The 27,151-nt window shown below is 38.4% G+C and overlaps 4 protein-coding genes across 4 annotated transcripts in view; 2 read left to right on the forward strand and 2 right to left on the reverse strand.

Annotated features, from left to right (window-relative positions):
* The window catches only part of LOC144662318 (UDP-N-acetylglucosamine--dolichyl-phosphate N-acetylglucosaminephosphotransferase-like), a 9,721-nt gene extending 4,387 nt beyond the window's left edge, over positions 1-5,334 (forward strand). The window contains exons 4-7 of the mRNA XM_078523105.1: positions 774-1,008; positions 2,225-2,413; positions 3,251-3,494; positions 4,350-5,334. Of these exons, the coding sequence (XP_078379231.1) occupies positions 774-1,008; positions 2,225-2,413; positions 3,251-3,494; positions 4,350-4,424 (743 nt within the window). The 3' untranslated portion in view covers positions 4,425-5,334. The remainder of the gene's footprint in view (positions 1-773; positions 1,009-2,224; positions 2,414-3,250; positions 3,495-4,349) is intronic.
* A 1,254-nt stretch (positions 5,335-6,588) lies between these two features.
* LOC144662317 (serine/threonine-protein kinase Chk1-like) lies at positions 6,589-14,044 on the reverse strand. Its single transcript, XM_078523104.1, has 15 exons — positions 13,908-14,044; positions 13,707-13,806; positions 13,504-13,627; positions 12,746-12,810; positions 12,405-12,474; positions 12,194-12,300; positions 12,022-12,103; positions 11,194-11,298; positions 10,243-10,324; positions 10,037-10,068; positions 9,828-9,924; positions 9,528-9,705; positions 8,278-8,409; positions 7,800-7,901; positions 6,589-7,186 (listed from the first exon to the last, which is right to left on the reverse strand). The coding sequence occupies exons 1-15, from the start codon at positions 13,967-13,969 to the stop codon at positions 7,115-7,117; spliced, it is 1,410 nt and encodes a 469-aa protein (XP_078379230.1). The 5' UTR covers positions 13,970-14,044; the 3' UTR covers positions 6,589-7,114.
* A 63-nt stretch (positions 14,045-14,107) lies between these two features.
* Positions 14,108-18,818, forward strand: LOC144662321 (omega-amidase NIT2-like). Its single transcript, XM_078523108.1, has 10 exons — positions 14,108-14,135; positions 14,214-14,332; positions 14,649-14,861; positions 15,451-15,544; positions 15,676-15,750; positions 15,917-15,995; positions 16,479-16,494; positions 16,606-16,688; positions 17,856-17,911; positions 18,447-18,818. The coding sequence occupies exons 1-10, from the start codon at positions 14,123-14,125 to the stop codon at positions 18,530-18,532; spliced, it is 834 nt and encodes a 277-aa protein (XP_078379234.1). The 5' UTR covers positions 14,108-14,122; the 3' UTR covers positions 18,533-18,818.
* Positions 18,819-21,208: 2,390 nt separating this feature from the next.
* Positions 21,209-24,342, reverse strand: LOC144662764 (DNA damage-regulated autophagy modulator protein 1-like). Its single transcript, XM_078523657.1, has 2 exons — positions 22,917-24,342; positions 21,209-21,616 (listed from the first exon to the last, which is right to left on the reverse strand). The coding sequence occupies exons 1-2, from the start codon at positions 23,280-23,282 to the stop codon at positions 21,209-21,211; spliced, it is 774 nt and encodes a 257-aa protein (XP_078379783.1). The 5' UTR covers positions 23,283-24,342.
* Between the last annotated feature and the right edge of the window lie 2,809 nt (positions 24,343-27,151).

Genomic DNA, 27,151 nt, shown 5'->3' on the forward strand with positions numbered 1-27,151 from the left:
GACGTTGTAAACACCTTTTTAGGGTGTTGTAAACTCTTTTATCTGCTCAACACAGGAAAGCACGGGTGTTGTTTCATTGGCAGGAAGCAAGTCTCGCGTTTTCTCGCCGAAAATTTCACGCTCACGTGAAGCCGCCATGTTTGTTTTGATTTACCGGCATTTCAAGCTCGTACCCATGCTTCGCGCGGTCAAGAAACCCTATGAAGCCACCTTAATGCTATCGAAACCGGGATAAGCTCTGGCAGTATATGCCACTTGGCTTGAAGCTGCGCTTTTTTAAGTGGGAGTTATAACCTCAATGGAATCAGGATCATAAGAAATTATCATCTAATGATCCAGTGAAAACTAGATTCTTGGAACTGCAAGTAGAAGCAGAAGAAATATAAACCAACCAATCACAGTACTTGTTCTCATGCCCTCCAAGTGTATCCTTTCTGCTTGCGACTCCAACAATCTAGTTGAGTCGTAAGTAGAATCGGAACTCTGCTTACCACCTTGTTGGTTTGATTTTCATTAAATCATAACACTCTGCACTTTGATTATGACTTGCACTCCGACTTAGTTGCTTCGTCGCTAAGCCTTTTAGCCTTCCTTCAGAGCAAGGTGATGACATAATTATGGGCAATGTGCCAAATGCCACCTTTACAAATTTGCACATCAATGGTTAATAATATATTTATCTTTATCAACCAAATTCGTAGTTAGCTATTAAGTGTTTTGCTTTAGAAACTTATAGCTTTACTCATTTCCTATACTCTCTTTCTATTTATCAGGAATATTCTATTATGTGTATATGGGAATGTTAGCCGTGTTCTGCACAAATGCAATCAACATCCTGTCAGGAATCAACGGTGTGGAAGCAGGGCAGTCGCTTATCATTGCCATCTCCATTCTGGTGTTTAATTTTATTGAGCTGCAAGGAACATGTTGTTGGCAGGCTCATTTATTTTCAGCATATTTTATGATGCCATTTGTTGCAACATGTTCAGCATTACTTTACTATAACTGGTGAGTTGATAAAAGGGATAGTTATGTCAGAGTATTTAGGCGGCTTGAAACTGTTAATAAGCATTTACAAGCACTTAAACTACAGGGGGGGGACTACTTCCTCTAATGGCCCATACAGGGAGGCTCCACCTAAAAGGGATACCTTTTGGTCAGGTGCAAATGCATTGTGTAGAGTTCTGTTGAAAGTTGAATCAAATGCATTCACATGTGTTACATTGGCCGCGGTCGCACTTGGCGAGTTAACCGAGTTATTTCCAATTAATCAATTAAAATTAACCGGGTTAAAAAATGTCTAGTGCGGCCGCCTATTTGGAGAGTTATCCGACTCTAAACCAGGGTAGCAGTTCCCATGGAAATTAATCAAAGAACAATAGATTTTTAACTGGGTTAGGTTAATTCTAAACTACCTTTCTGGGTCGTTTTAACCAGGTTAGTGGTTTCTTATCAGATTCAACTATTGTTTTATTTGTAAAATGTGTCAATCATCTCCATGTAAGAGAAGATATTCTTTTCCATCACCCGCAAACATGGCGTTCGGACACAAGACAGGGCTCTCATGGTTACTAATGATCTTTTCCGTCTCTTCGCCGATTCCTTGGAAAAACGTGCACTTGAAGGTCTTGAAAGCGATTTCGATATGGCGATGAGCCTTAGAACAACTGCTGAAGATCGACATATTCGAAACAACTGGGCTTGTAATTTGCGTAGAACACATTCGGAAGAAATAGAACAGTGTAAGCCGAGAATGCAATGAAAAAAATCTTTAAAGCAGGAGATGAAATGAGCAAGTAATAGAATTATCATGAAATCCAACCGTTTTTGCTTGTTTTCAAATAGCTTAATCATGACATCACTTCAGTCTGGTCTGATCGTAATGCGGCGGCTAAAAATATTTAACCGAGTTAGTTTTGGTAACCATGCTTTAACTGAGTTAAGTTTTGTGGAAATTTTTAATCGGGTTTCTAAAAAGTTACCCCAGTTAACTCTTAAGTGCGGCCGCAGCCATTGTGTAATGCAATATAACGCTTACATTTTCAATCAATGACAATTATTTTACTGATGGGGGTTACTGACATTGTCAATTGCACACTATGTAAGTCCACACTTGAAACAACCACCATTGCACTGACAATGACGGGTGTCATTGTTTGTCAACATGTTTGTCAAATTAATATAGATTTCTTTACAATGTTTTGAATGTGACATTCATTTTCAGGTACCCCTCCCAGGTGTTTGTAGGAGACACATTCTGCTACTTTGCAGGCATGACATTTGCAGTGGTTGGGATTTTAGGACACTTCAGTAAAACAATGCTACTGTTCTTCATTCCACAAGTCATCAACTTTATCTACTCCACACCTCAACTGTTTCGCTTCATCCCTTGTCCAAGACATAGACTACCAAAGTGAGTTAACTAAAATTTAGCCATTAGCAGTTGCTGCTGTTTATCATTAAATAATAAAAGAAGCAAGAAGTGTGCTCCATGGGGCACCTTGATGTTAGGGGTGAACTTGCCAGTTAGCGCAGCTAATTCCCCCACAACGTAACAAGTTTAATTTGTTATGGGTGCGAAGATTAAGGAAACAGCAGGGTCAAAGTTTAATGACAGCCCTGATTAAACATTTGATTGGTTGAGTGGTTAGTGCACTGGACTCCAAATCAAGCAGTTCTGGTTTGAACACTGGCTAGGGTCACTGTGTTGTGTTCTTGGATAAGACGCTGACATATACCTGATTGAAGAAACGTTGACCCGTGAAAAGCATAAACCATAAGCGATGCGACCGGAATGTTTACTGGGAAGTCGGAAAAAGTAATCCTCATCAAGAACAGAAAAAACATTATGATAAGCTAGATTGCATAAATCATGCTCGTAAGGCACTAAAAGAAGAAAATATCTTGATTATGAATATAAGAATATTACAAGGTTTACAAAGGCTCTCTACTCAGAATGCCATTCGGTCTTATCGTTCATGGTTTATGCTTTGCACAGGGTCAACGTTTCTTCAATTAGGTGTATACTCTCAAAGTGCCTCTCTCCATGCAGGTGTATAAATGAGTATCAGCAAATAATTATAATACTGGGGTAATACTGCAATGGACTAGTATCCCATCCTGGGAGAAAATTAATACTAGAAAATACTGGTACGGAAACCGAAGATAAGTGCCAGCCTGATGGGCTACTAGGCTAAAACACATACATGCCAGGAAGTAAGTTAATTGTGATTTGTTTTTGTTTCTATAGGTTTAATCCAGAGACTGGCCTGATTGGGATGAGTTACACAGTGTTTAAAACTTCTGATCTTCGTCCACTTGGCAAACTTATACTGTCAGTGTTCAGCCTTTTGAAATTAGTTCATGTGGAAACTGGCGTGGGAGAGGATAAGAAATCCACACGTGTTAACAACTTGACGTTGTTAAACTTTCTTCTAAGACTGCTAGGCCCCTTGCATGAAAGAACATTGACTACAATCATATTAGGGATACAGGTAAGTCATTGATGAGCATAAACTGCAACTGAGCAAAGAATTAAATCAAATTTGCAATAATGGAATCATTCATCCACCCTTGACAGAAGCGCTTGAGATGTTTTGACTGTAAGCTACCACAAAAAAATCAGCTGGGCCATTTCTTAGCAGACTATGAATCATTAAAAATGCTAGCTAGTGCATTCCTTAAAAATTGTCAAAAGACATGAAAAAAGGAAGAGGAAGAAATGGCCATGCAAACACTGGTTGCCGGTGTTTTCAACAATCCAAGTGTGAAAAACACTTGGATTGTTCAATTTCTGGTTGGAAAGTTTTTTTTTTAGTTTCAAATTTGCACTCAAAACTGTAGAAAATGCAACTTAGAGGCTTACAGTTCTTGTTAGGGGAGCATCTCCCTCCCCAGACACTTACAGCCTGTAAGATCCCACCCATAACTGATAAGGGTTGGGAAGAAATCAGGTCACAAGCCATTTCTCATCTGTTAGAAAAAATCTTCATTCATGCAGAAAAACTCCCAATCCATTCAGAAAAAATCTTCATCTGTTCCGAAATCTCTGTTGGAATGGCTAGAGTCATCCATTTTGGAGACCAGGAAAGCTAAGGGAACTTAGCAAACTAAGTGATGTGGTAAGGGAAATTCTTGCTTTGAGAAGGAAATGCTGCTGTAAAAAAAAAAAACTACATGTATGCAAATTTAAACTGTAAATTGGCTATTTTTTCTGAACATGACAAGTCAGGAAAAGTCATGGTGGCAAACATGGTCTTAGTTTGTGTCTAGATGGATAATAAATTATCATTATTAATGCACAGGTAGCAGGCTGAATGCTTACAATTTTCAAACACTTTTGTTTTCAGGTTTGCGGCAGTGTGGTTGCCTTCATCATCCGTTATCATCTTGTGAGATTTTTCTACGATGTACAGCAGCACTAGACCACCAAAATGCAATGGCGTTTTAATAAGGATTATTAATATAATTGAAAATGAAATGGCAGAAAACACATGTGTGCATGTGATTTTATACATTCTTAAAATAAATAAATTTGCAATTTTTTGCACATACAGTATTACCAATAACAGTATCAGTGATGAAAAATTTATTTCTTATTGTGGTTTTCAGTGATATGCAAACTCTGAAATTCAATCTTCAACCAACAGTTTACGCTTTTTGCTCCCGTCAATCATCTTAGTAGTCCTCTCTGGAAACAGAAGTTTCTTCAACTGGTCAAAAGGTCACCTCTGTCAGTTGGGATTGGAGGATTTCAATCCAATTTCTTTGTTTCTGTTTTTCATGGTTCATTTGCTGTCGCCATAATTATGATTGACGACAGCGAAAAACGCAATTGTTAGTTGGATTTTGAATTTCAGAGTTCACATATCACTGAAAACAGCAATTGTATGCAATGCATTTATATAAGAAAAGAACTTTCAGTTTTACACAGCCTGTACCTTTATAATGTCACCAAAATACTTGTGTTTAAAACTTAAGTGGGACAAACTGCGGAAAATAGTTTTTGAAATGATGTTCCTCACTAAGCAAAGGGAAGCACAATAATTATTATTGTTCTTCCCCTTACTTTGTGAACATTTCAATAACATTCCTTCTGTGGTCAATATGAGACCAGACCAAGGAAAAATGTAAAGGTGTGAGATTTGTTAAATAATTGCCAGTGTAAAGCTGTTTCACTTGGAATTCAGTCTCCACAAATTGCCTGAGACCCAGGTGTTGTAAGCAACATTGGGGATACAAATTCTGGCTTGACAACACTACTGTACTGTTTGACAATGAATCTGTATAAGCCCAAGGCTGATAACCAGCATTTTACAGTATTCTCAGACTAAAGGCCTGATTACTTTAGCAGAGCTCGCTCGGTGTGCTGAGATGACTTCCAGCCCAGTATTACATAAGCCGAGCCAGCCCGGGATGGACTAGTGGTCCGAAGGGCCGCAGAGCAGTGCCCCAAACCCATAGAAAATTAACAGACCCATGCTTTTGGTTTTTCATGGTCATCATGGCCAGCGGCATGGCTTGCGGGCGCGTGCGACAGCGACGACAAAGTTGCTCCAACATGACGGCCGTACTCCAGAAATTGGTTTAAGGTTATGGTTAATTGACATGGTCAATTGACAGCTGTCAAAACAAGGTATCCGCTGACCAGTATCACATGACCATATCGCGGGCTCACATATAGAACTCATCGAGGTTGAATGTTTCTTTGAAGTTTACTGCTGACCAAATAATGGTTTACATTGGATCGCCGGCTCAAGTGCTAATATTTTTTCTATTATTGGTCAGTAAATTGGGAGCTCCGCTTTTAGGCTTGGCTAAATCTATTTCATATTATTGTGGTCGCAGTGTGCTTGGAAGAGAAATTTGTTGCTGGCCAGGTAACCTGAGCTGGCCCGGTGAATGGGATTACATGGAAAATTTTCATCCTGGCTAGCCGGGATCCCAGGATCTCGGCTAATCAGGCTGGCCCAGTCATGTAATCACAAAATTGATATTTGTTGTGTTTAGCAGAAGTGCCAAGAACTCAGCAAAACCAAGCCAGCACAGCTGACTGGGCCAGCCTGTCTTATGTAATCAGGCCCTAACTTACTGTGAAATACTTGATCATAAAATAATTTTAAACCACATTTTGTACAATAGCAAATCAGACATCAAAGCAACCTTAACATGTCGTTTGTCAGTTAAATTTAAGGTACAGATACCTTATTGTTACTTAATTTCCCGGGGCTTAATTTTTGCGATTTTCACGATTTTCAAAAAATCGTGAAATTAAAGACCCGCGAAAATTAATTCTAAACGATTTCTATTGTATTTTTTATGCTTATCGCGTATTTTTGACCAAATCGCGAAAATTAAGTCTCGCGAAATACATGTATTCCTGTTTCATTTTCGCGAAAATAAGTAACAATAAGGTACAATGTTCCTCGTTCTGTGAATTGCTGTCACAATGGTTTGGTATTGTGTTACAGAGAGTTTGCTCTATTTTGAAGGAATGTCATTAATTTTGTAAAGTACAGCCAAGTTTTAATTACCGGTAATACTGTATGACTATGTACTTTAATGTCAAAATTCAATAAACAACAAATATTAAATATTGAAAGTTTATTAGCTAGAAAACAAAATAAATACATTTTTTTAACTTTGGTGTCTTTAACATGACTTCTTATAATAAGCTTTTTTCAATGTTGTTTTTTTATCTCCTAGATAAATCTATATTAGATAAATTGATTTATACCCTTGCAGTCTCCCATTACATCAAAACTTTATATGGCCCCTTGTAAGAAGGAGAGAAAAAAGAATTTCATCTTTCTTTCTCTTCAGCTTAGTTGTATGTCGTAGGCTAGCAGCAGACATCAGTTGCTGCACAAACATGATTTAGAATTTACACAAAAATTGTCATCTCTTAACAGGAACGATAATACAGATATATATTTTTTTAACTTTTTTTGCCTTTCTTTAAATTTCTTTAGCTTAAAATTTACTTTTTTTGGCTAACAAAACATGCTTGGTTGTACTTCATTGCTTACGGTACATGTTGGGTGTCCTGTGACACTACTTGGTCCTTGACTACACCAGTACCTTGTGTTGTTACCATGGTAACTATGGCATGTTACTATCTGTCTATGATGTCTTTCAGTTGAGCTTTTATCTTTAGGAAATGACGTTTGAAATCAAGCCCATCACCCTGCGGAGTAAAGAAGTCAACATTAAGCAAAATTCATTGATTCACTAAACTGCTGTTGTCCATAATACTAAATGAATTTTACTTTTAGGTGTATTCACTATTAATCTCAGCAAAAGATTAGAACCTATTAACCATTTAGTACACTTTAAAGCTTGAATTGTTTCAAACAAGGTTTCATTTAAGACGGATTCCGCTGAAAGTTCGAGCAACGAGTGCGAAAATTAAGTACCAAAAATCTACTCATAGTTCGGCAACATTTTGTATACTATTTAAAAGATCTTATCGAAATTCTTTTGTCTTAGTGACCCCGTAATGAAATTCTACAGCATTCTCGAGAAAATTAAAGTCAAACCTCGTAAAAATGTTTATAAACCACGCCATTTTGTTTTAAACTGGCGTGAAACGTCCGTTTTAACTGAAATATTGACAATTTCAAATCCATTTTTCTCTCGCGGGGTCAGCTTGCATGATAAATTTTTGACAGGGTTTTGTTAGCTGTACTTAAAATGTTACCATGCTAAGAGGTCTTTTTTTTGCCTGTATTGCTCAAATGTTGGGTGGAAACCATCTTAACCTCAGGAAAGCTGAAAAAACTCATTTGAATGCTATTTACCTTGGATAATCTGAAGTCCACCATGAGAGAAGGATTCATGTCGATAAGGTTCACTTTGATACTCAGTTTATTCCGTCGTCTGTCAGTGGTGAATATCGTGACCTATGTGTAAGCAACAAGAAAAAAGTTTACTTAAAGTCTACTTATTGAACTTGTTGATACAACAGTGTGCAAAGAAGTGCATGTCTGATAGCCTGGGGCTAGTGGATTTGTGGCCGGCTGGTGGATTTAACCCTTCACTTGCCAGACGGGCAAGTGGAAGTTTTTTCAGGAAAATTTTTTTGAGAAAATTAATCATGTTTATGGGGATTTTTTTGGCTAGTGAAAATAACTTTTAGGCTTGTTCATCCTGGCTTCAGCTTGCTGGAAGAGAGGGCAAGCTGGAAAATTGAATTTCTTTGCATCCTGATACTTGATGCATTTGTCTTTCAAGCAAAAAGTTAATGTTATGTGATTCATAATAAGTGAATCTTTTCACCTGACGTGGGGAGTTGACTGTGAAACTATACTTGAGGGTGTCCAAGACTCCTTTTAACTTGTGCAATGTCTTGTCTGGGCTCTTCTTTGTGTGAAAACGAGTCATTCGCTTCACTAGTCTCTGGAATGGATTCTGAAAAAAAGTACAGGTTTAAAAAGTTTGTTCCAATCAGATAGCTTATCAGCCACTGCAACATGAAGAAACTAGGAGTATTGCCCCCACCCCACCACCACCACCACCACCTGGATGGGATGCCTCTTGTAGTCCTTCACAGCTTCCCCCCAGCATTCTGTCAGGTTGTCCCAATGTTATTCACTGGACTCCTGAGTGAAGAAAAGCACTGTGAGAGTAGTGTCTTGCCCAATAACCTGTCTTGAAGACGGGTTGTCACAAGGTGCGAGGCATGCGATCCATTCTGGTAAGCCTAAATAGCACTTCGGTTAGCTTAAATAGCACTTCGGTTAGCCTAAATAGCACTTCAGTTGGCGTACAGTTAGCTTAGGTAGCTTGTGGTTAGCCTTTTCATTTGGAGTAGGGATTTCTGCCTCGCATGCTTTGCTGCCTCCACATTTGTAAAACTCCTTGAAGACCCTGGCAAGGCTCTCAAGGCTACCTCTTGATTCAATGTCAGACACAACCATTGCCGGTAAGCCACTGTACCTCCCATACTGCATTTGTAATAAAATTGTGGCATTGTAATACTGTATAGCCATGCACATACAATGAGGTGGCTAATGGCTGTCCGGAGTCATTGTGTTGTGTTGTTGTGCAACCCACTTCACTGTCACAGTGGCTCTCTCTACACAAGTGTATCAATAGCTAACAGCAAATGACAGAATGCTGGGGAGTAACCTGTGATGGACTAGCATCCCATCTAGGGGGAGTAGTGATACTCTGTTTTTTGTGCTGCAGAATTCAGAGTTTCATGTAAGCACCAAGAGCTATGAACCACTTGGGCTAAAAAAAGGCTTTATTAAAGTTTGGCTTCTTGTTTCATGTTTAAATGGGGCTGACAATAGGATTTAAATTAGGTAGCTGCTCTTGTGCACCACACATTAGAAAGTAATATAACAAGCTAAAAAACACCCCTTTATAGAAGCTGCGTGAATTTGAGCCAGCAATTCATGCCAGAATACCTCCCGGGCTCCAGCAGATCCCAGGACTTATTGACAGCCCTGTTTTAATGTAAGTAAACCATTCAGTAGCTTAGTTACAAACAAAAATTAATGCATCATGAACAGTAACCCCACCTGTGAAGCACCAGGGGTAGACTGCATCTGAGTGCTTAGTAGCATGTGATCAGGGTGAACAGGCTGCGAGAAACATAACCCATTCAATGTGCGCTCATCATCCACATTCTCCAAGACAGCACTGCCGAGTCCACTGTCCAGTCGTCGAGGCTCTGGCTGAGATGCTGAGATGTGATCCCTAAACAAAACAGGCATTTAAAACAATCAGATTATTATGTCATTTAAAACCAGATTAGGTATTATGTCATTTAAACTGTACGAAGGACAAACAACAGTTACATAGCAGAGCAGGGCACTTACCTATTTCTTCTAGGCTGTACTGGGGAAAGGACGTCTGCCTCAGTGCATCTTCTCTTGAAGGGCCCTGTTCCAGTGGGCGTGGATCCTGGGGAACACCCTAAACAGAAAAAATAACAATTTAAAAAAATATACATTTTTGTGTTTTTTAGTTAACATCATTAACAATGCAATCAGCACTTTATCAAATCAAATTTCAAACATGTGCATACCATCTCTTTGACTTCTTGATGTTGTCAATGTTCTAGAGAAAAAACAAATCATGTTTCAAAATGTTTTTATTTAATTCTCTTAAATTTCAGTAAAATAGCAACAGAATTAGAGTACAGCAACAGAATCCTTTAAAATTTCAGTTCTTTTAGATTTTTTTAAATTTCAGTACATAGCAACTGAACAGAACAAAATTAATTTATTTTACCTGGAAAACCATTTCTCTTTCTTTATTTGTGGTATTGTAAGCCTCCTTTTGGCATTTTCCACAAGAAGTTTCCTCATAAAATCTACAAGTTTAATAAAGTTTGGAATGCAAGTGAGTATGAGTAGGGGAGCAGGGGAGCAGGGATGGCACAGTGGTGAGAGCACTGGCCTCCCACCAATGTGGTCCGGGTTCGATTCCGGCCAGGTACGATAATATTTATGTGGGTTGAGTTTGTTGTTGGTTCTCGTCCTTGCTCCAAGGGTTTTTCTCCAGGTTCTCCGGTTTTCCTCCCTCCACAAAAACCAACACTTCTAAATTCCAATTCGATCGGAATCCGAGGGCCACAGGTTTGTCAGTCGAAGACTGTTACGTGCAACCCTCGTAAAACAAAGTTGATATGTTTCCGAATTTTGCCTGTTAAAGCAGATGACAGAACTTTTATGCCAGTGATTGCAAGGTGAAGGCTGGTAATTAACATAACAATATTCTTAGAACTGTTGTGCATACCCTCCCCTTCCCTCCCCCCTGCAAAATCTCCTTGTACCACAGGCCCACAATGTGTGCAAAAGGACCACAGCAACAAAGGCACGTGTGGTTCCAGAAAATGTCCATACTCTCCCACAAAAGAGATTGGAAATTCCTGGGGGTCAGTGGCCATGGGAGGGTCTCAAAGGCCAAAACTTTAAGGAAATGACTGTGTGAGGGTTAATTGGAATTTCCAGAGGGGTGGGGGTCTTGGGAAAAAAATCCCTTCCGTGTGGGAGGTATGAATAATTTATGGAAATACACAATGCATGTCTATACCAAGTACCACAATAGGCCTGCAATGCGTGCAAAGGGCTACAATCACATTGCATGCCTGCAATGCTTGGTACTAATATAACATTGTCCCATCCCATTGTGATTATCACAAAAGAAAACAGAAAATAATACATCTTACAGTATACTTACCTAATGATTGAGAATCCATCTTGATCCATGGCGTCCTGTTCACGTTGTTGTTCAACCAGTCAAGGTATTCTTTGTTAGTCTTTGTTGGTTCATCCCATGGCAGTTCTAGCAATCAGCAGTACAAACACATCAAGTAAGATTCTTGCAGACAAGTAAGTAAACTTTATTTAGGAAAGATAGCCCAATCAGCTGCAAGGCAGATATCCAGAGGGGCCCTAAATAAACTTTAAAACATACTACAATATGTGCAAAAAATCTTTAAAAAACTCATTAATAATTCAGAAAGAAAATACAAAAGAAATTAATGTTACATGTAAATGAGTGTCTTTATATCTGATAAAGACATGGCTTAACTTTACGTCCAATTTTCAGGCCAAAATAACCCCAAACCTAAATATTAGCGCAAGAATGAGTTGATCTACAACAGAAGTTTTTTAAGCCGTTTAATAAATTTGCAGTTCTTGTTTTATCAAGTCTAAAACACTCTGCTGCGCCTCGTGTTTTAAACTTGATAAAACACTGCTGCTCATTTATTAAACATTACTTGAAACAGCTTCGAATATTATAGACTTAAAAAATTATATAATAAAGATATACTTATGTATTACCTTAATTTTATTGTATAAAAATCTCTTCATAGTCTTTTGAGTAAATAAAATTGCAACTTGTTCAGTACCAGACCCCAGTTCTATAAAGGGTGGATGTACAGTATACTATACATTAGATACCAGTAAATCACTATCCAGTGGACAGGTGTTAATCCAGTCTGATCTGCTTCAGAACAGACTTAAATTTCACATAATTATCTTAAATTAATGATCTGTTTACCTCCTGCTAACATTGCAACTAAAACAATACCACAGGACCAGATGTCTGCAGGCTCAGCTCTGTATTCACATTTAGACAAAACCTAAAAAAGAACATATATTATAATAATTCATCTGAAGTGTAAGCTACCATTGACAGGACTCAAAGAAAATTATTTAGATTTTGTGCATACCTCAGGTGCAACATAAGGAGGTGTTCCACAACATTTTCCCAATAAACGCTCCTTGCCTTTGTGGCGGAAAACCGTTGAGAAGCCAAAATCAGTGATCTTTAAATTATCTATGGGAGAAAAATTGACAGATACATTGTAAATAAATTTAACTTCTTGCCTGTCTTTGACAAATCTGGTTACTCTTCTTCTTCATTTTTGCCATGTTTCTTACCATCCGAATCTAACAGAAGGTTCTCAGGTTTGATGTCTCTGTGAGTAACTCCTTGTTTATGAAGGTACTCCTAAACAAATAAACAGAGCAGATTGTCAGTAAACTCTTGCACTTGCACTATCTTTCAAGTGATTAAAACCAGGTAGGCACAAAAGTTGGACCAGATCAACTCAGATTGCAGATTTGAATAAGTATACATAGCAGTTGTTCAAGAAGGAGGACAAAGTTATGCAATAGATGCTATTCTTATTCAAATCAGCAATCCGAGATGATCTGGCTTGACTTTGTACCTGCCCATTAAAAACTGAATTATTTCATAAGTTTTCATTTAACTGTCTTACCACTCCATCTATAAGCTGCCTGAAGTAGCGCTGGGCCTGCTGTTGTGGCATCCCAACATCAGGTTCTATTGAAACTTAATATAAAATGTATAATTCTTAACATATGTAATGTTAACCATTTTCTCAGGATTTTAGTTTACTTTTGCATGTTTGGTTCCCTGAAATAAAAACTGTAACACAAGAGAGGGTTGGGAATAAAGGACACCCCCCAACATCCCCCCACCCTCTTTCCCCCCCCCCTTTTTTTTTTTTTTGGGGCCCCTTATTTCAAACTTAGCCTGGTGGACCCAGCGGGGGTTGGGGCTTTAAAAAAAGATGTATTTGACCCCCGCAGCTTCTTTGAGCCAAACGGTGTTCATTAACAAAAAAGTCTTTGTTCATTAATTTTGACAAAGAGAGGGGCCTATTTCCTCAACTCCACCTTATTCAGTATCTGGCATTTAATCGGCTAAGAGGAACAAGGGTATGGGGATGGGGAACTGCAAATAACAATAAACAGTCCCCCACCCTCATGTACTCTCCCCACCCCCCACCCCCAAAAACCATTCCATGCATGGGAAGAGTGAAGAGTTTTAAAAATAATTGTGTGCCTTGGCGCCACCCTGGGGGGAAAGGAGGGGCTGATTTGATTAATTAACAATACACTAGTGATGGGGGCGATCGGTAGTTGTAAAATTTTCTGGCCTCAGAGCTCAGTGCAGAGGGGAGGGTTTTTATTAAAGTAACCCAAAATCATGGGTATATATTTCAGTAAATACCTATCCTGTCAAACAATTCTCCACCGCCAGCACACTCCAGGAACAGATACTGTTTCTTTCCTTCAGTTCTTTGTCCATAAAATCGAATAACGTGGACATCTTGAAGCATTCGGTGAATGCAAATCTATAAACAAAAGCAGATTGTTGTTAAATTGTACATTTCGCAGCCGAACTTTAAACGATCCGATCGCCTCGCTTCTAACCTCCTTTCTGACGTTTTCATAACTATCAGCCGCTTTCTCTAAATCAATGATTTTCACAGCAATCGCTTGTTGAGTTTCTCTGTTCACGGCAAGCTTTACTCTAGAAGAAAGATCAAAGTTGATCATGAGTCATCAAAATACGCTCACATTTACGCTGAATTTGTACACAATCACAACAGATTCAAGACTTAAAATACTTACTCGCCATAAGCACCTTCACCGAGAGTCTCTATAAAGTCCCATCCTTCTACAAACGCTGTCATTATTGCAAGAAGACGATTAAACTCTTTTCACGTGTTCAAAAATCACAACTTCACCGCCGCCATCTTGCCATGCTGAACACGAATTTCGCGCGCTCAGCCAGCCATTTAGTCACGTGAGCGATCACTCCAAATTTGGATATAAGCAAAAGGAACATGGCGGCTTCCAGTAAGAAAATATTTCTGTTTCTTTGCGAGTCCCAAACTTTCTCAGGTTTTTTATTTTTCTTTTATTTTTTGGTTTCAGAATTTCGTATCGCGCTTGTTCAGCTTGCTGTGACCTCAAACAAGGCTCAGAATTTGCTGCGTGCGAAGGACAAGATCAAGGAAGCTGTGTCTAATGGAGCGAAAATCGTAGCGCTTCCGGTAGGGGTTATCTTTCAGCGGGTTTTATTGCGCAGTGAAAACACTGTGCTCTAGTTAAGAAACAGACATTACAAATTTTTGAAACATAAGCTCATGTTGCCTGCCAAGCTAGATGTTATATACTCTTTTAGTCTTTGTATTGACGGGATGCGACTTACCCCCCCCCCCCCTCTCATCCTGCCCCCCCCCAAACCACCCCTCCCCTCCACACACACAGTCACACCCTCTTGCTCATACCCTACCTGGGAAGCACTTTTTATTTGCATTTCTTTTCAAATTGTTAACTTTGGTCTTTAATGAAATTTTCCTCTTTTAGGAATGTTTCAACTCACCATATGGCACTCAATATTTTGCTGACTATGCAGAGAGTATCCCAGGGGAATCAACAAACATGCTATCATCTGTTGCAAAAGAGACAGAATGTTATATCATTGGAGGGTCCATTCCAGAACGGAACGGTGATGGAAAGTTGTACAATACCTCCACTTCATTTGGACCTGATGGCACCATGCTTGCTAAACACAGAAAGGTAAGGTAAAAAGGTAAAGTCTGCATACAAGCCTAGTCGCCCATCATCAGGCCAGAGCTTATCATGGTTTCAGTAGCTTAAAAGGACTAGGAGTATTTCCACACACCCCTGGATGGGATGCTAGTCCATCGCAGGGTTACCCCCCCCGCCCCCCCCCCCAGCATTGGCCAGTACCCATTTATACACCTGGGTGGAGAGAGGCACTATGAGAGTAAAGTGTCTTGCCCAAGAACACAACACAATGACCTCAGCCAGGGCTCAAACCCAGGCCGCTCAATCCAGAGTCCAGTACACTAACCATAAAAATGGTTTAACCATTAAAAGTCATATGACCAGAACACAAAATTCCTAAAAACTCACACAGTTTACATTTTTCTCCATTTAAATCAACACCACCGGTCGAGTGTATTTAGAAGAAAAATCTGTAGCATGGACTTGCTAAGATTCGCGATATTGGAAAAGCTATGATGTCATAAAGTTTTTGTGATGTCATAACTTTAAAAATAATGTAAATTTCAGCAAATCCATAAAACAGATTTGGCTCCTAACTGCACTCTACCCGTGGTGTTGATCTTTGCTTATGCTATAGGTTCATCTCTTTGATATTGATGTCCCTGGGAAGATTCGCTTTCAAGAATCAGAAGTTTTGTGCAGTGGAAATCAACTAACAATGATGAATACATGTAAATAGAAAATATGTTTCCTTGTTCTGTTATTCACTCTTTTCTGCACATAAATTTTTTGGTGGCAGCATCGGTTTTGTTTTTATCCTGTTTTAACCATCTTATCTGAAGTCTTTTTTATTTTATTGCAGCTTTATGTAAAATTGGAATTGGAATCTGTTATGACATGAGGTTTCCAGAGATGGCTCAAGTTTATACTCAGCAAGGTAAGTAAAAACATTTATTTGGGGGAAATAATTATGCTATTAGACCTGTGTTGGGTTATGCCGCCTGATTGCAAACGCATTTGCAGTTTGTGTCCATTTATAAGGCATGTAGTAATCTGTAGGAAGGTTGGCCTATTAACATAAGCGTTTGTGATCCTTTTTGTAGGTTGCAAACTGTTATTTTATCCTGGAGCATTTAACATGACAACAGGACCAGCTCACTGGGAACTTCTCATAAGAGCAAGGTACTGTCAGGCCTTCAGCAAAGGTTTTGATTTTCAACCAAATTACCGTAAAATTCCAGTTGTAAGCCCCCTCCCCCTCCCCCCTGCTTATACGCCCCCTGCAGTTATAGGTTCATCTATTTGGAAACAAAAAAATACATCTGATTATAAGTCCCCCTCTGCAGGAAGACAGTACTGAACAGGGCTAAGTGTTGCTTTATTACCGGTATGCGTTTTTAGTTAAAAAGGTATTTCGATCAACCCTCCTGTGGCTCGTTTCGTAACGTTTTTTTTATTCCGCTTATAAGCCCTCTCGGATATAAGCCCCTCCGCTTTTTAGCCCACCCAAAACCCCTTACGAAGTTGTATAAGCCCAGGGCTTACCGTATAACCAGAATTTTACGGTACTGCATCTTCATTTTAGAAAAGATGTTTTACATGTTGGATTACATGTATAAGGCGACAAAACTTTATGTTTAAAAAGTATTTTCCTTCCTCTTGCAGGGCCTTGGACAATCAGGTTAGAACAATCAGCAAACCATTTTATATTTTAATTTTTATTGGATATTTTCATAGTTATAAAGTAATCATTAATATAATAATTGAGTAATCCTTATGTGGTTCTTTGTAGTTGTATGTAGCAGCTGTATCGCCAGCCAGAGATGAGAAAGCAACTTATGTTGCTTGGGGCCACAGCACTGTTGTCAATCCATGGTATGACCAAATAAATCAAACAAAGACTCATTTTTTCGACTAATTTGCTTGTTTACAGACAAGTAAAATAGAAGAATAGCCCTCTCATACCAGATTTTTCAATTTTTTGTAAACTCTCAAGGGACTGTTTTACCGGTAATTTACCTCTTGCAAAATAGTCGGTACAGTAAAGACGCGCGACTAAGAATCTAACATTTAAGAACCTGTTAGGCTAAAATTTGCAAATTAGAAACCATTTTTATAAGGGCCTATTTAGCCTAAAATTTAAAAACAGGTTCTTATTTTGTTAAATTGATTAAATATGTTTACTTTTGGGAAAATATGATAAGTCATTTGGAGAAACGTAACCTAGAAGCCTTATTACCTCAGATGCAATGTACCGGTAATGCCAATTTTTATACAAGAAAAAGGGCCAAATACCACTAAAATCTCTATTTAACAATATTAAAAAATTTTCCTCAAAAATTAAGAACCTAATTAGCCTGAATTTGTGTTAATACACCTTTATGTAAGAACCTGTTTAGGCTAATCTGCAAAACAATAGGTTCTTACTCGCGGGTTTTTACTGTATCTCGAAGAGATCTTTGATTCTATTTGTGTGTGACAAAAATTTCCAAGCATGTGCGAGACTTAAGAGAACTGTATCTCACTGGTTTTGATGGTAAGGTAGCTTCTGCCATTAATTCTTTTGGTGTTTGAGGCAAATATAGAGATTAGGCTTCACGTTCTAGCAGCAAACAGCAAACATCAGAATGCTGGTTATTTTGTTTGCTTTTTCTCTTGAATAATTCCATTTATTTTATTTTTTTTTTTTAAAATAAAAAATAATTTACTTATTCACACCAAACACGTCATGACTCATGTTGACATATAAGCAGCAAGCAGCAAAAGTATTTTTTTTTTTTTGCTGTTCATAGGAAAAACAAACATGAAGCTTAATCTCTCTGACTTTAAAGTTTACCATTAAAAAATCCTCTATTTTATGCATCCTGCACTCATATAAGAGAGAACCAGCTAGTCCTACTCAAAACAGGGCAAAAGTGCCCTTTGACTTCTTTTCTGGTATTAAAAGTCATTGATTGAGACGTCTCATTCAAGACCATTTTTGTAACATTTTTTCTATTTAACTACATGTATATCTTGTTTGCTGATCTCATTTTTTCTCAGGGGTGAGGTGATAGCTAAAGCAGACCACACTGAGCAAATCCTGTACTCAAACATAGGTAAGCTTTTGGGAGTGTTATTACACTCTTACAGACCAGAAATGTGCTTTCTTAAAATTTGTTGTATAAATGAAGAAAACAATTATCTTTCTTTATCTTTCATAATATTGCCTGATTTTAACTAGCTCTGCCTAATAGGCCTCTTCTTTCTTGTCCCCTGAGCCGCTTATCCCTCTTACCCAGCCAGGGGCCTATGCAAGAGAAACAAGTGGGTTTGGCCGGGACAAATGGTTTGATTGGCTGAATTTTAACAAAAGAAGCAGCCAACCAATTGAACTGTTTTAAAATCCCTGTCAATCGTTTTACGAGAGTTTGAAACGGTTGGTTTGATTGGCAAGATTTGAAATGACCTTTGTTTGAATCTAGCCAATCAAATCATGTGTCTCCAGAGCCACTTGTATCTCATGCAAAGGCTCCGCCAGCTAAGAGGGACAAGCGGCTCTGGGGACAAGAATGTGGCCTCTTTTGCGAAGTATCAGATGACATTCTGTGCACTTTTGCTTAATAATTGTTAATTTTTTCATTAATTTTGTAGATCTGGGACATCTGGAGGATATCCGTTCTCAAATTCCTGTCCAACAGCAGAAGAGGAGTGATATGTACAAGTTAGAAATGTTGTGATGAAATTTACATTTTGTGGACGGCAAAAGGTGTGGGAATAGCAACATCTTATATAACTTTTAGGTCAGTACGAAACAACTGGGAAATTCATAAGGAAATGGCTTTATTAAGCAATATGTTGTTATTTGTAAAAACATTAATAATGCTACAGTTTCATTCAGTTTAGCCTCGTTTATCTTCTGCAGAAGTTTTTTTACTTGTTATGCAATGCTTCTTTCTTAAGAATAGTTTGCATGTCAAGACAAAAGAACATTTGATACAAGAAGTTACCGAGTGAGAAGAAAATTAATAGTAAGGAGTTTATAAAATATAAACTAAGGAAGTATTTCCAAAAAAAAACAAGTTACCGATTTCAAAATTAGTTTTAGAAAACTTAAGTGTGCAGATCTGTAATTGTATTTAGGTTAGGTAGGATTCATAAACTATATGGGGAAATGTATTGGAGAATTTGGTTCTGACGAAACAGTTGGGCTGCATATTTAGCAACTAAGTGAATTAATGACAACACTTTGTTCGGTTTTTAATCTGACATTTTGAGCACATAATATTTCATTCACCCATGAACAAAATGACACAGGAAAATACATTTTTGAGGAAAATACATCCTGTAAAGTTCATAAGAGTGAAGTGTCAAGTACAAAATTTTAATATGATGGGAACAACTTTAGTATTTAAATTATCAAATTAAAATAAAAGTTAGAGTGGTGTGGATATTGATAATAAAGTCACAAGAAAGTACTTTTGAGGTCAGCAAATTCTGTTCAGAATACCTTATGTGCTGTGGTGGACGGAGAGGATACCCGGTGCGGAGAGGGGGCATGGGACGCGACGCGGAACGTTTTACTTGTAGCTCCGAGTGGTGCTCGGGCGTGGACCGTATGCCGGGGATGATCGGGACGCGAGGGCAGGTTGGTCGCGGCGCTCCACTCGGTGCGGCGCCCACTTTCGCTTTTTGCGTTTTTGACTGTTATTTCCTATAATAAGGTTACTTGGGCGTACCATTCTCTACATTTGAAACTGGGCCTAAGGCTTCTTAGATACATTAGTGATGACAGAAGCCTATTGACTTCATTCTGAAATACTATCATGGTTTGATAAACATGCGTGAATAGAAATGGTCATAAAATTAATATAAACAGTCCTATAGCTATAGCATTTTATCTTCTAAAATAATATCAGCAGTAAAAAGCAACCTATTGTCGAATAAAAAAGCTGAAATGTATTTGATAAAACTGATGAAATAAAACCCTATTAAATTTATCCCACGCCTTGATAGCCAATCAGAATTTAGAGATCCTTTGCATATCCTACGTGCTGATTCATTTTCCCGCCATAATGTAACGCGTCCGTTTCAGGTTCCATTTGTTTCCCGCTAAAATGTTTCGCGTCTGTCACAGCATTCAGTGTTTCCCGCCATGTGACGCGTCCGACACAGTTCCAGTTTTTTTCCCGCCATAACATGAAGCGTCTCTTAGCTTTTTTATTTTGTTTCTCGCCAAAACGTTGGCATGGGATAATAGGACGTTGTTACAAAATGATGGGCGAGTAAAGTACCTCTTCATTATATACCGTCAGTATCCCGGAGGTTAAATATTCAATTTGTAAACTAACTTCTTTTCGCTCATGTATTGTGCAAGCTTGTGAGTAAAATCCGAAATCAACTGATACTCGCTCACGGAATAATCATCGGTACACACTAAGAAGCATTTCATTACTAGCTAAATTAAAAGTGAAAAATAAACGATAATCAGACTAAAAACTTATAAAAAAGCGTCCACTATTGATGTCCTTTAGTGGCCCCTTCTTGTCTGAAATGCATGAATGCTATGAGTCTTGTTTGTAACGTTAAAGGGACTGTGTCACGGATTTTAGCCAAACTTAGGCATAGGAAATGACCATCAAATTCGTTTAAATGTATAAAATAACCTCTTAAAACAGTGAAGGAATACTTAAATAACACACCAAATGCAAAAGAAGGTACGGATGGCCAAAAGTGTCGAAGATTGAAACGGATTGCGATGTGGGCTTTTGAAATATGGTCCGGCGGGACAGTTTCCAAAGTTAATCTTTTTTGCTTGTAACTTTAATTTATGACGCCCGGGAGACACATTTAGCTGCAAGGAAGCTATGGTTTTGTCATTTAGTATCAAAGAATTAATTTCTTTGCAAACATTTAGTTTCATAGCGAATATTTGGCAAAATTTAATAACATAAGATTAACTTAGCCGTGACATAGTCCCTTTAAGAGCCAACTACCAGCAAATCTCCGTTAAAGCTCACGTCAAATTCTCCGATGAGCGCAAAAACTTAATCGTTCTCCGAAAATGTCACCACCAGCACCGCCGTAAAGGGGATACGTCCGTTGCCACCCTCCTGAAAACCGCAAGCTCAGCCAACTCGTAAACAGTGGATTCCAATTAAAATTTTTTTATTATTTTCTAGTTCTACCAAACCGTTAAACAAAATAGGCCAGTTTCCTCTAAGGGACGCACCATATTTTCTTGGAGGGGGGGATGAACTTTTCTAGTTATGCACCTCTGCAAACATTTTCGAAATTCTTACTATTTTGTTATACATATCGTTGCAAACAATTTCTTGTCTTCCAGGCCCGCAAACAATTTCAATTTTTCACCCCCCCTCCCCTTCAAAAAGGTAATGGTCCGTCTCTAATGATCTCTACCAATAATCAGTAGATGAAATATCCGAAGTTATCTCTATTTGTTGAAACTCGTGTGCAAACGTTAACATGAATAAAAGCATTCCACCGCACATGCTCCACTCGGCAACGCTAGATATCACGTGATACAAATATCCGGGATCTTTAGGACTCCACTTGAGTTTGGCAAGAAAGTGGTATCGAGGCCGGACTCGGTCCCATTCCAGATTGGCTTTGGCCTGGCACGCGCCAAATATCATCACACAGAAAGTTATTATGAGGGAGAGCATGGCTCTTGAATGGCACACCGCTGAACTATTGATGACACCGTGGTCTCGCAGCTTGTAAGACATTGCACACTGTAACCAGCAGTATGAAAGACCGCTGATAAAGGCTGTCATCGCACCGATGTCGTGGATTGACCAGTGCTGCAAATGTGAGAACATAAATACAGTAAAAACCCACGAGTAAGAACCTAACATTTAAGAACCTGTTAGGCTAAAATTTGCAAATTAGATACCTTTTTTTTATAAGAACCTATTTAGCCTAAAATTTGGAAACAGGCTCTTAATTTCTAAAATTGATTTAAAAATTTTTTTTTTGGGAAATTTTCTCTCCCCCCCCCCCCCTTATATTTTACCCCCCGGGGTTTTTTATTCTCATTTTTTTTTTTCCCCCTTTTCCTGTCCCCTTTTAAAATCCCCCCCCCCGGGCCCGGCGGGATAGAGCGGTTTTCACTTGAGTGTCGAAAGTAAATTGCGTTTGCTTTGGTTTTGCATTGCTACGCTCAGTGATTGGCTTAAAAATCTCGCGCCACTTTCTCAGCCAATCAGAACTAAAACCAAAACCAATCGTGACTCGCTCGCGCACGTTTTCCCGCGCTTCGTGCCGGCTACATGTATTTGCTTCGAGTTTTGATTGGTTCACTGGATTGTCTGTGGCCTTTGTGATTGGCCGGAGTAATTACGTTAGTTTTGGTTTTACGACACTCAATTGAAAACTGCTCTATTACACACTCAGCATTTTGTCATCTTGCCCGAAAAATTAAAAGAAGCTTGCATTCCCGTCTTTGGCATTCTGTTACAACGCCAGCTAGCTTGACGATACGGATGAAGAACGTTTCGTGTATATGTCGTGGTTCGATTTTACCCTTGGTACAATTTGGTATTTTCCTTTGCTCTGGTGTATGGTAGTAAATGATAATGAATATAAAACAAAGGAAAAAACCGGATTTTACCGGGTTAAAATTAAATCGCAACATGTGGTGATGAGAAGTTTTTCATTTTGGTCTATTTTCGCGTGATCTGAAAAACCGAAATGTTTTACAAATTCCGAAAAAACTTTTCAGAGCCACCTTATTTTTTCATAAATAAGCTGGCGCTGAACACCCTTGACCGTCAATTGTCAATATTTAGACAAAATTTATTCCTTATTAAGAAAAGCAGGAAGAGACACTTTTACTGAGTATCTTCAAAGCTGTTAGGGTCAAAAGATGAAATATACTTTATTTTTGATCTCTTCTAGTGCTGTCATGACAACTGAATTTGGCACGGCAATCTTACCTTAAACACCAAACTGCATGTAAAAGGTCCGATTAATACAACTGGGGTGAAGAGAAGCGTTGTGAACTCGGAAAGAATACGCTTAAAACCATCTCGAACACTGATTAAAATGATATTAATCTAAAAAGGAAAACTTCGTGATCATAAAAATAGTTTCTAAGCGTACCTTTTCAATTTCAAAGTTCGCCACAAAAGTCATTCCAACTCCAGCCAATATGGCGACCACAAACGCCAATTTATTAAGGCGACGTAACTTCACGTGTTCCTCGCGACACTGTTCAGCCACAAGTTTATACTGCATAAAACGAACGAACGCATTGGAGATGAAAAGAAACGCGGATAAATTAGCTAGCTCCCTGAAAACATACTTTTCCGGGTACAAAACTCCAGTTTCGCTGATCGCTGGGAGAAATGGGTAGATGTGTCCATGAGAAAGAGCAACGCAGTATGAAGAAATCACAGCGACCCCACTACAGATTACTAGTAAAATACAAAACCAGCCTAAACCACACCGAGGAAGTATCCATGGCATAACTTGAAGAATTTCTTGAGCAAGGAATAATAATTATCGGTTTAAGTGTTATTCCTTGATTTGTTTATAATGTCAACTACGAATTCCCCGTATAAGTCGCCAGTCGCTATCAACGGATGAAATCCTGCGCTATAATGAAAGACAGTAGAAGTTTTGAAGCTGATCTTTCACGAAAGTCCCAATATGTAACGATGAACTACATTTACGTTTTTCTTGACTGTGTACACAGATAACATTTTTCTGTAGTCGTTTTGCAAGTCCACATAAACGCCGTGACAAACCAGTTCACTCCAGTTTCTACCTACAAGTCAGTGGCGAAGTTTACCGGTCAGGTACCAGCAAAACGTCTTGTCTTCCAGCGGAATGAAGAAGCGCCCTTTTCTTACAATTTCAGCGGTATTTGAGTCATTTGACACGAAATAAAATTAGATGAAAACGTCAGCGGCAAACACTCTTTCAGCTAATAAGAAGAACCTATACAAACATTATTATGATTTTGGATCAGTGAGATCACAAGGAAATATTACGACTTAAACACACATGGCACCCGTTTAAAAAGTATTCATGCGTAAATTACTTGAAAAATAATCTTGTTTTTGCATGCGGATAGTTTTTCTCACTCAGTTACAATTTTTGACGCAAGCCGTTTATAATTACGCTAATTACGAACAGTTATCTTACGATTAACCCTCAGTTTTACTAACAGGCTTTCCTCCTCTTGAGGTTAACTTTTTATGCTAGATCGCATTCTGGCTTTGCGCGTAATATTGACGCTTCCGGGTGCATTTAGTTCGGCCGTGACAAAGACCTGTTTTCTGGTCAGCAGCCTTAACAGTGTTGTCATGCACTTTATAGCAATGACAGTGAACGTCTTCGCCATTCTTGATCCCAGACCCTCGCTTTCTTGTCTTGACACCAACACACCGTGAGTCATGCAGAAAAGACGGTTGCTTGCCTTTGGGGTCGAGAATGCGTTTTCACTTGATTCCTTTGAAGTGACATTTAACACGATGTACATCACTGGGCTTATTTTTAGCGATGATTTTTAACGAAAATTTGTAGTTTTTACTCGTGAATGCATAATGAACGAGTATAGTGGGGAAAGTGAGCCATCCGTCCATCCGTCCATCCGTCCATCCGTCCTTCCTTCCATCGTTGTTAACATTATGCAAATTAGGTATGCTCACGGGCGCTTTCTAAATTTCGTTTCCCTCGGCTGTGGATAAAAATACAGCTTTACAAAGGTATCATTTCAAAGAAATAAGTGTAGAAAATACTTCACCTTGTAAATGAGAAACAATCGTTTCCCAAACGATGAAATATTTCCTTTTCGTATATAATAATCGCGAACATTCGGAAACGATGACCAGTGACTTTATGTATGTGTTATTAAAAGACTGGGAAGGTTAAATCACGGCACGATTTAATAAAGGATAATCAGTAAAAGAGTAACGAAACTCTATACAAGACAGATATGTATATAATATCCGTGAAAAAAAAAATAAGAAGAAAAAAGATTTTAGCCACAGGGTATGAGAGTCGATCCCGGGTCACACGCTTCAGAACGCAGAGCAGTACCACTGAGCCATCGGTTTACTGAGCTATTATAATCATGAAAAAAGTAATTCTTATACCTAAGCGACCTGTTATATGTTCACCCCCTTTAAATAAAGTTGATTAATATTATTAGTCACTATAATGAATATTTTCCATCGATACTATACTGTTCAAAGGAATCTAACGCATTCACGAGTAGGTCATAGACCTCTTTGATTTCAGTAAGACACTAAAGACGGATAAAATTAGTACAAATTTATCACCTATAAATGTGTCTAATTTGTCCGAGGAGATTAGCTCGTCGGAGCCGACCGAAAAACTGAGTTCACTATTGTACCCCAATTTCACTCTAAACGAACGATTGGTCAGGTAAAGGAAGTTTGCTTCATCAGTGTATTCTTGAACGCAAAGGTGATTAACAACACAGAAAATAAATTGGCATCACGAATTTCATCCAGGTTGTTTATTAATGCTACTAAATTCAGTGACCGTCAAGCGAGTACCGAAAAAGGCGAGGGGGAGAGGCGTTTCAAGTTTCGCTTTGTGCTAGTAAAGATGAAATTTCTTAGTATTTTTTTTTTACCAAACTACCGTCACAAAAATCACTTGGAATTATCGCTGTGTTTGCGCGTAAAAGTCAACAGAAGTATGTTTTCATAAAACCCGTGCATCACAGCAAAGAAGCTGTCCTCTTGGCCATATGAGTAAAAGAACATTAAGTGTCAAATCTTCTAGCAGTTGATATAATAGTCGGTGATGCTAAATTAACTAAATACAGCAGTAAAAGTTTTCGAAGTTTGAAAAAAAAACTCCGTGATTTGGCGTTTATGAATTTTTCCTGTGCTTGCTGCTCAAGGCCGTACCCAACCTGTGCCATAGACGTGGTAAGATCTTGCTAGGGGCACAGGGGACATGCGCTCCAGAAAAAATTAAAATCTAGAAGCTCTAAAACTCTTTCAGAGACATTTTTCAAAAGGCATTTCTTGAGAAAAATCAATGTTGTTCAACTTGGGATTATTTTCCCAACAAAACGTATTTTGTTTTTTAATTTTGGGTTGAACTAGACGAGGCAAGTGCCTCGTCTTGCGTCTTGCTTGTTACGGCCCTGCTGCAGGGAACATGTTATATTAAAACTCGCACTGGTTTATTTCATTATTTATTGTCGTTGTAAATCGATTTATGACTGCTCAGTAACACACTTTTAAGTGTTAGAAGTGCAAATTTTCAATGAAAGGAAAACAGACATCGCTAGCTAAAGAGGACAATTAAACTCCTCATTTCACACAGTTTTCTTACCGAATGTTTCGTTTGTTAATAAGTATTGCGAGAATTCCGTGTTAAATCTGTTCTGTTTATTTTCTAAATGAAGATGTAATATCATTCAAAGCGACTTGGCCATAAAAACAATCAAACCCCATGGAAACGTAAAATCTTTTATTGCTATGCTGGAAATAAAGATTAATTCTGCATAAATTAGCTTAACGATTATTTTCTAAACGCCGTCTCTGCAATAAGAATATTTGTCTTATTCTGCCCCTAGAGTAATTCTCATTTCCATTTTATATCGCTTTACATCAACGGATTTGATTTGGTGTCGGAAGACAAATTTTTACGCTTTACAAGGCTGGAAAGATTGAGATAAAGGTAAGCTTGTATGAAATAAGTGAGAGCCACAAATCGATTAGTTCAGTTGACCACATCTGTCAAATTCGTTTTTCTCTCTTTTCTTGTGAACCTCGGTTACTCACGTTTTGCCTGTGTGGTGATGGTTGATCAATAATACACTTGGCTCTTTTGGGTTCAGTAATTAAGGGATACAATTCTTTTACTTTAGCGTTTTGCTTCCGGTGAAAGCGGCTTCAGAGTCGCGCTTTGTCTTCGCGACAGCAGAGATTCTTGGTTTCTCCCAGAGTAAATAATTCTTCCTAAACACGAAATCTTTAAACTAGGAAGACATAAAATGGGTAATACTTAAATTAAGGTTAGAGCTTCAATTCGGTAGGCTATTTTATTGCTACCTTGCTAGCTTTTCAACCCTTGAACTAAACAAGAGTGGTATTAGACCAGGAGCAAGCAAAAGTGAAAAACTTCACTCAATTTTGCCTCACTTAAATTCTGGAACAAAAATTCTAGGATTTTTTTTACACAACCTATATTAAAAGTAACTGAGCTTGAACTCAAGCCATCTGGAACAACATTTTTGTCAGTGTCTTCAAAGAACTAAAGACCACTGATGAACTGAATAGGAATTAAGAAATGTTTCTATAATTAACATTTTTAAACAAACATTGTTCCGAACTTTTTAGTAAAGC

Source organism: Oculina patagonica, chromosome 8 (genome assembly GCF_052425735.1).
Source record: "Oculina patagonica isolate OP01 chromosome 8, crgOcupat, whole genome shotgun sequence".
Lineage (NCBI taxonomy): Eukaryota > Metazoa > Cnidaria > Anthozoa > Scleractinia > Oculinidae > Oculina > Oculina patagonica.

Excerpts from the sequence above, each read along its gene's own strand:
- LOC144662317 (XM_078523104.1), bottom strand. The coding sequence starts at position 13,969 with ATGACAGCGTTTGTAGAAGGATGGGACTTTATAGAGACTCTCGGTGAA. Across the intron at positions 13,807-13,907 it reads GGTGAAGGTGCTTATGGCGA|AGTAAAGCTTGCCGTGAACA; the intron begins GTAAGTATTTTA and ends TCTTTCTTCTAG. Across the intron at positions 8,410-9,527 it reads CTACCCCTGGTGCTTCACAG|AATCCATTCCAGAGACTAGT; the intron begins GTGGGGTTACTG and ends ACTTTTTTTCAG.
- LOC144662321 (XM_078523108.1), top strand. Across the intron at positions 15,751-15,916 it reads TCAAGTTTATACTCAGCAAG|GTTGCAAACTGTTATTTTAT; the intron begins GTAAGTAAAAAC and ends TCCTTTTTGTAG. Across the intron at positions 17,912-18,446 it reads AATCCTGTACTCAAACATAG|ATCTGGGACATCTGGAGGAT; the intron begins GTAAGCTTTTGG and ends TTAATTTTGTAG.
- LOC144662764 (XM_078523657.1), bottom strand. The coding sequence starts at position 23,282 with ATGCCATGGATACTTCCTCGGTGTGGTTTAGGCTGGTTTTGTATTTTA. Across the intron at positions 21,617-22,916 it reads CGAACTTTGAAATTGAAAAG|CACTGGTCAATCCACGACAT; the intron begins GTACGCTTAGAA and ends TCACATTTGCAG.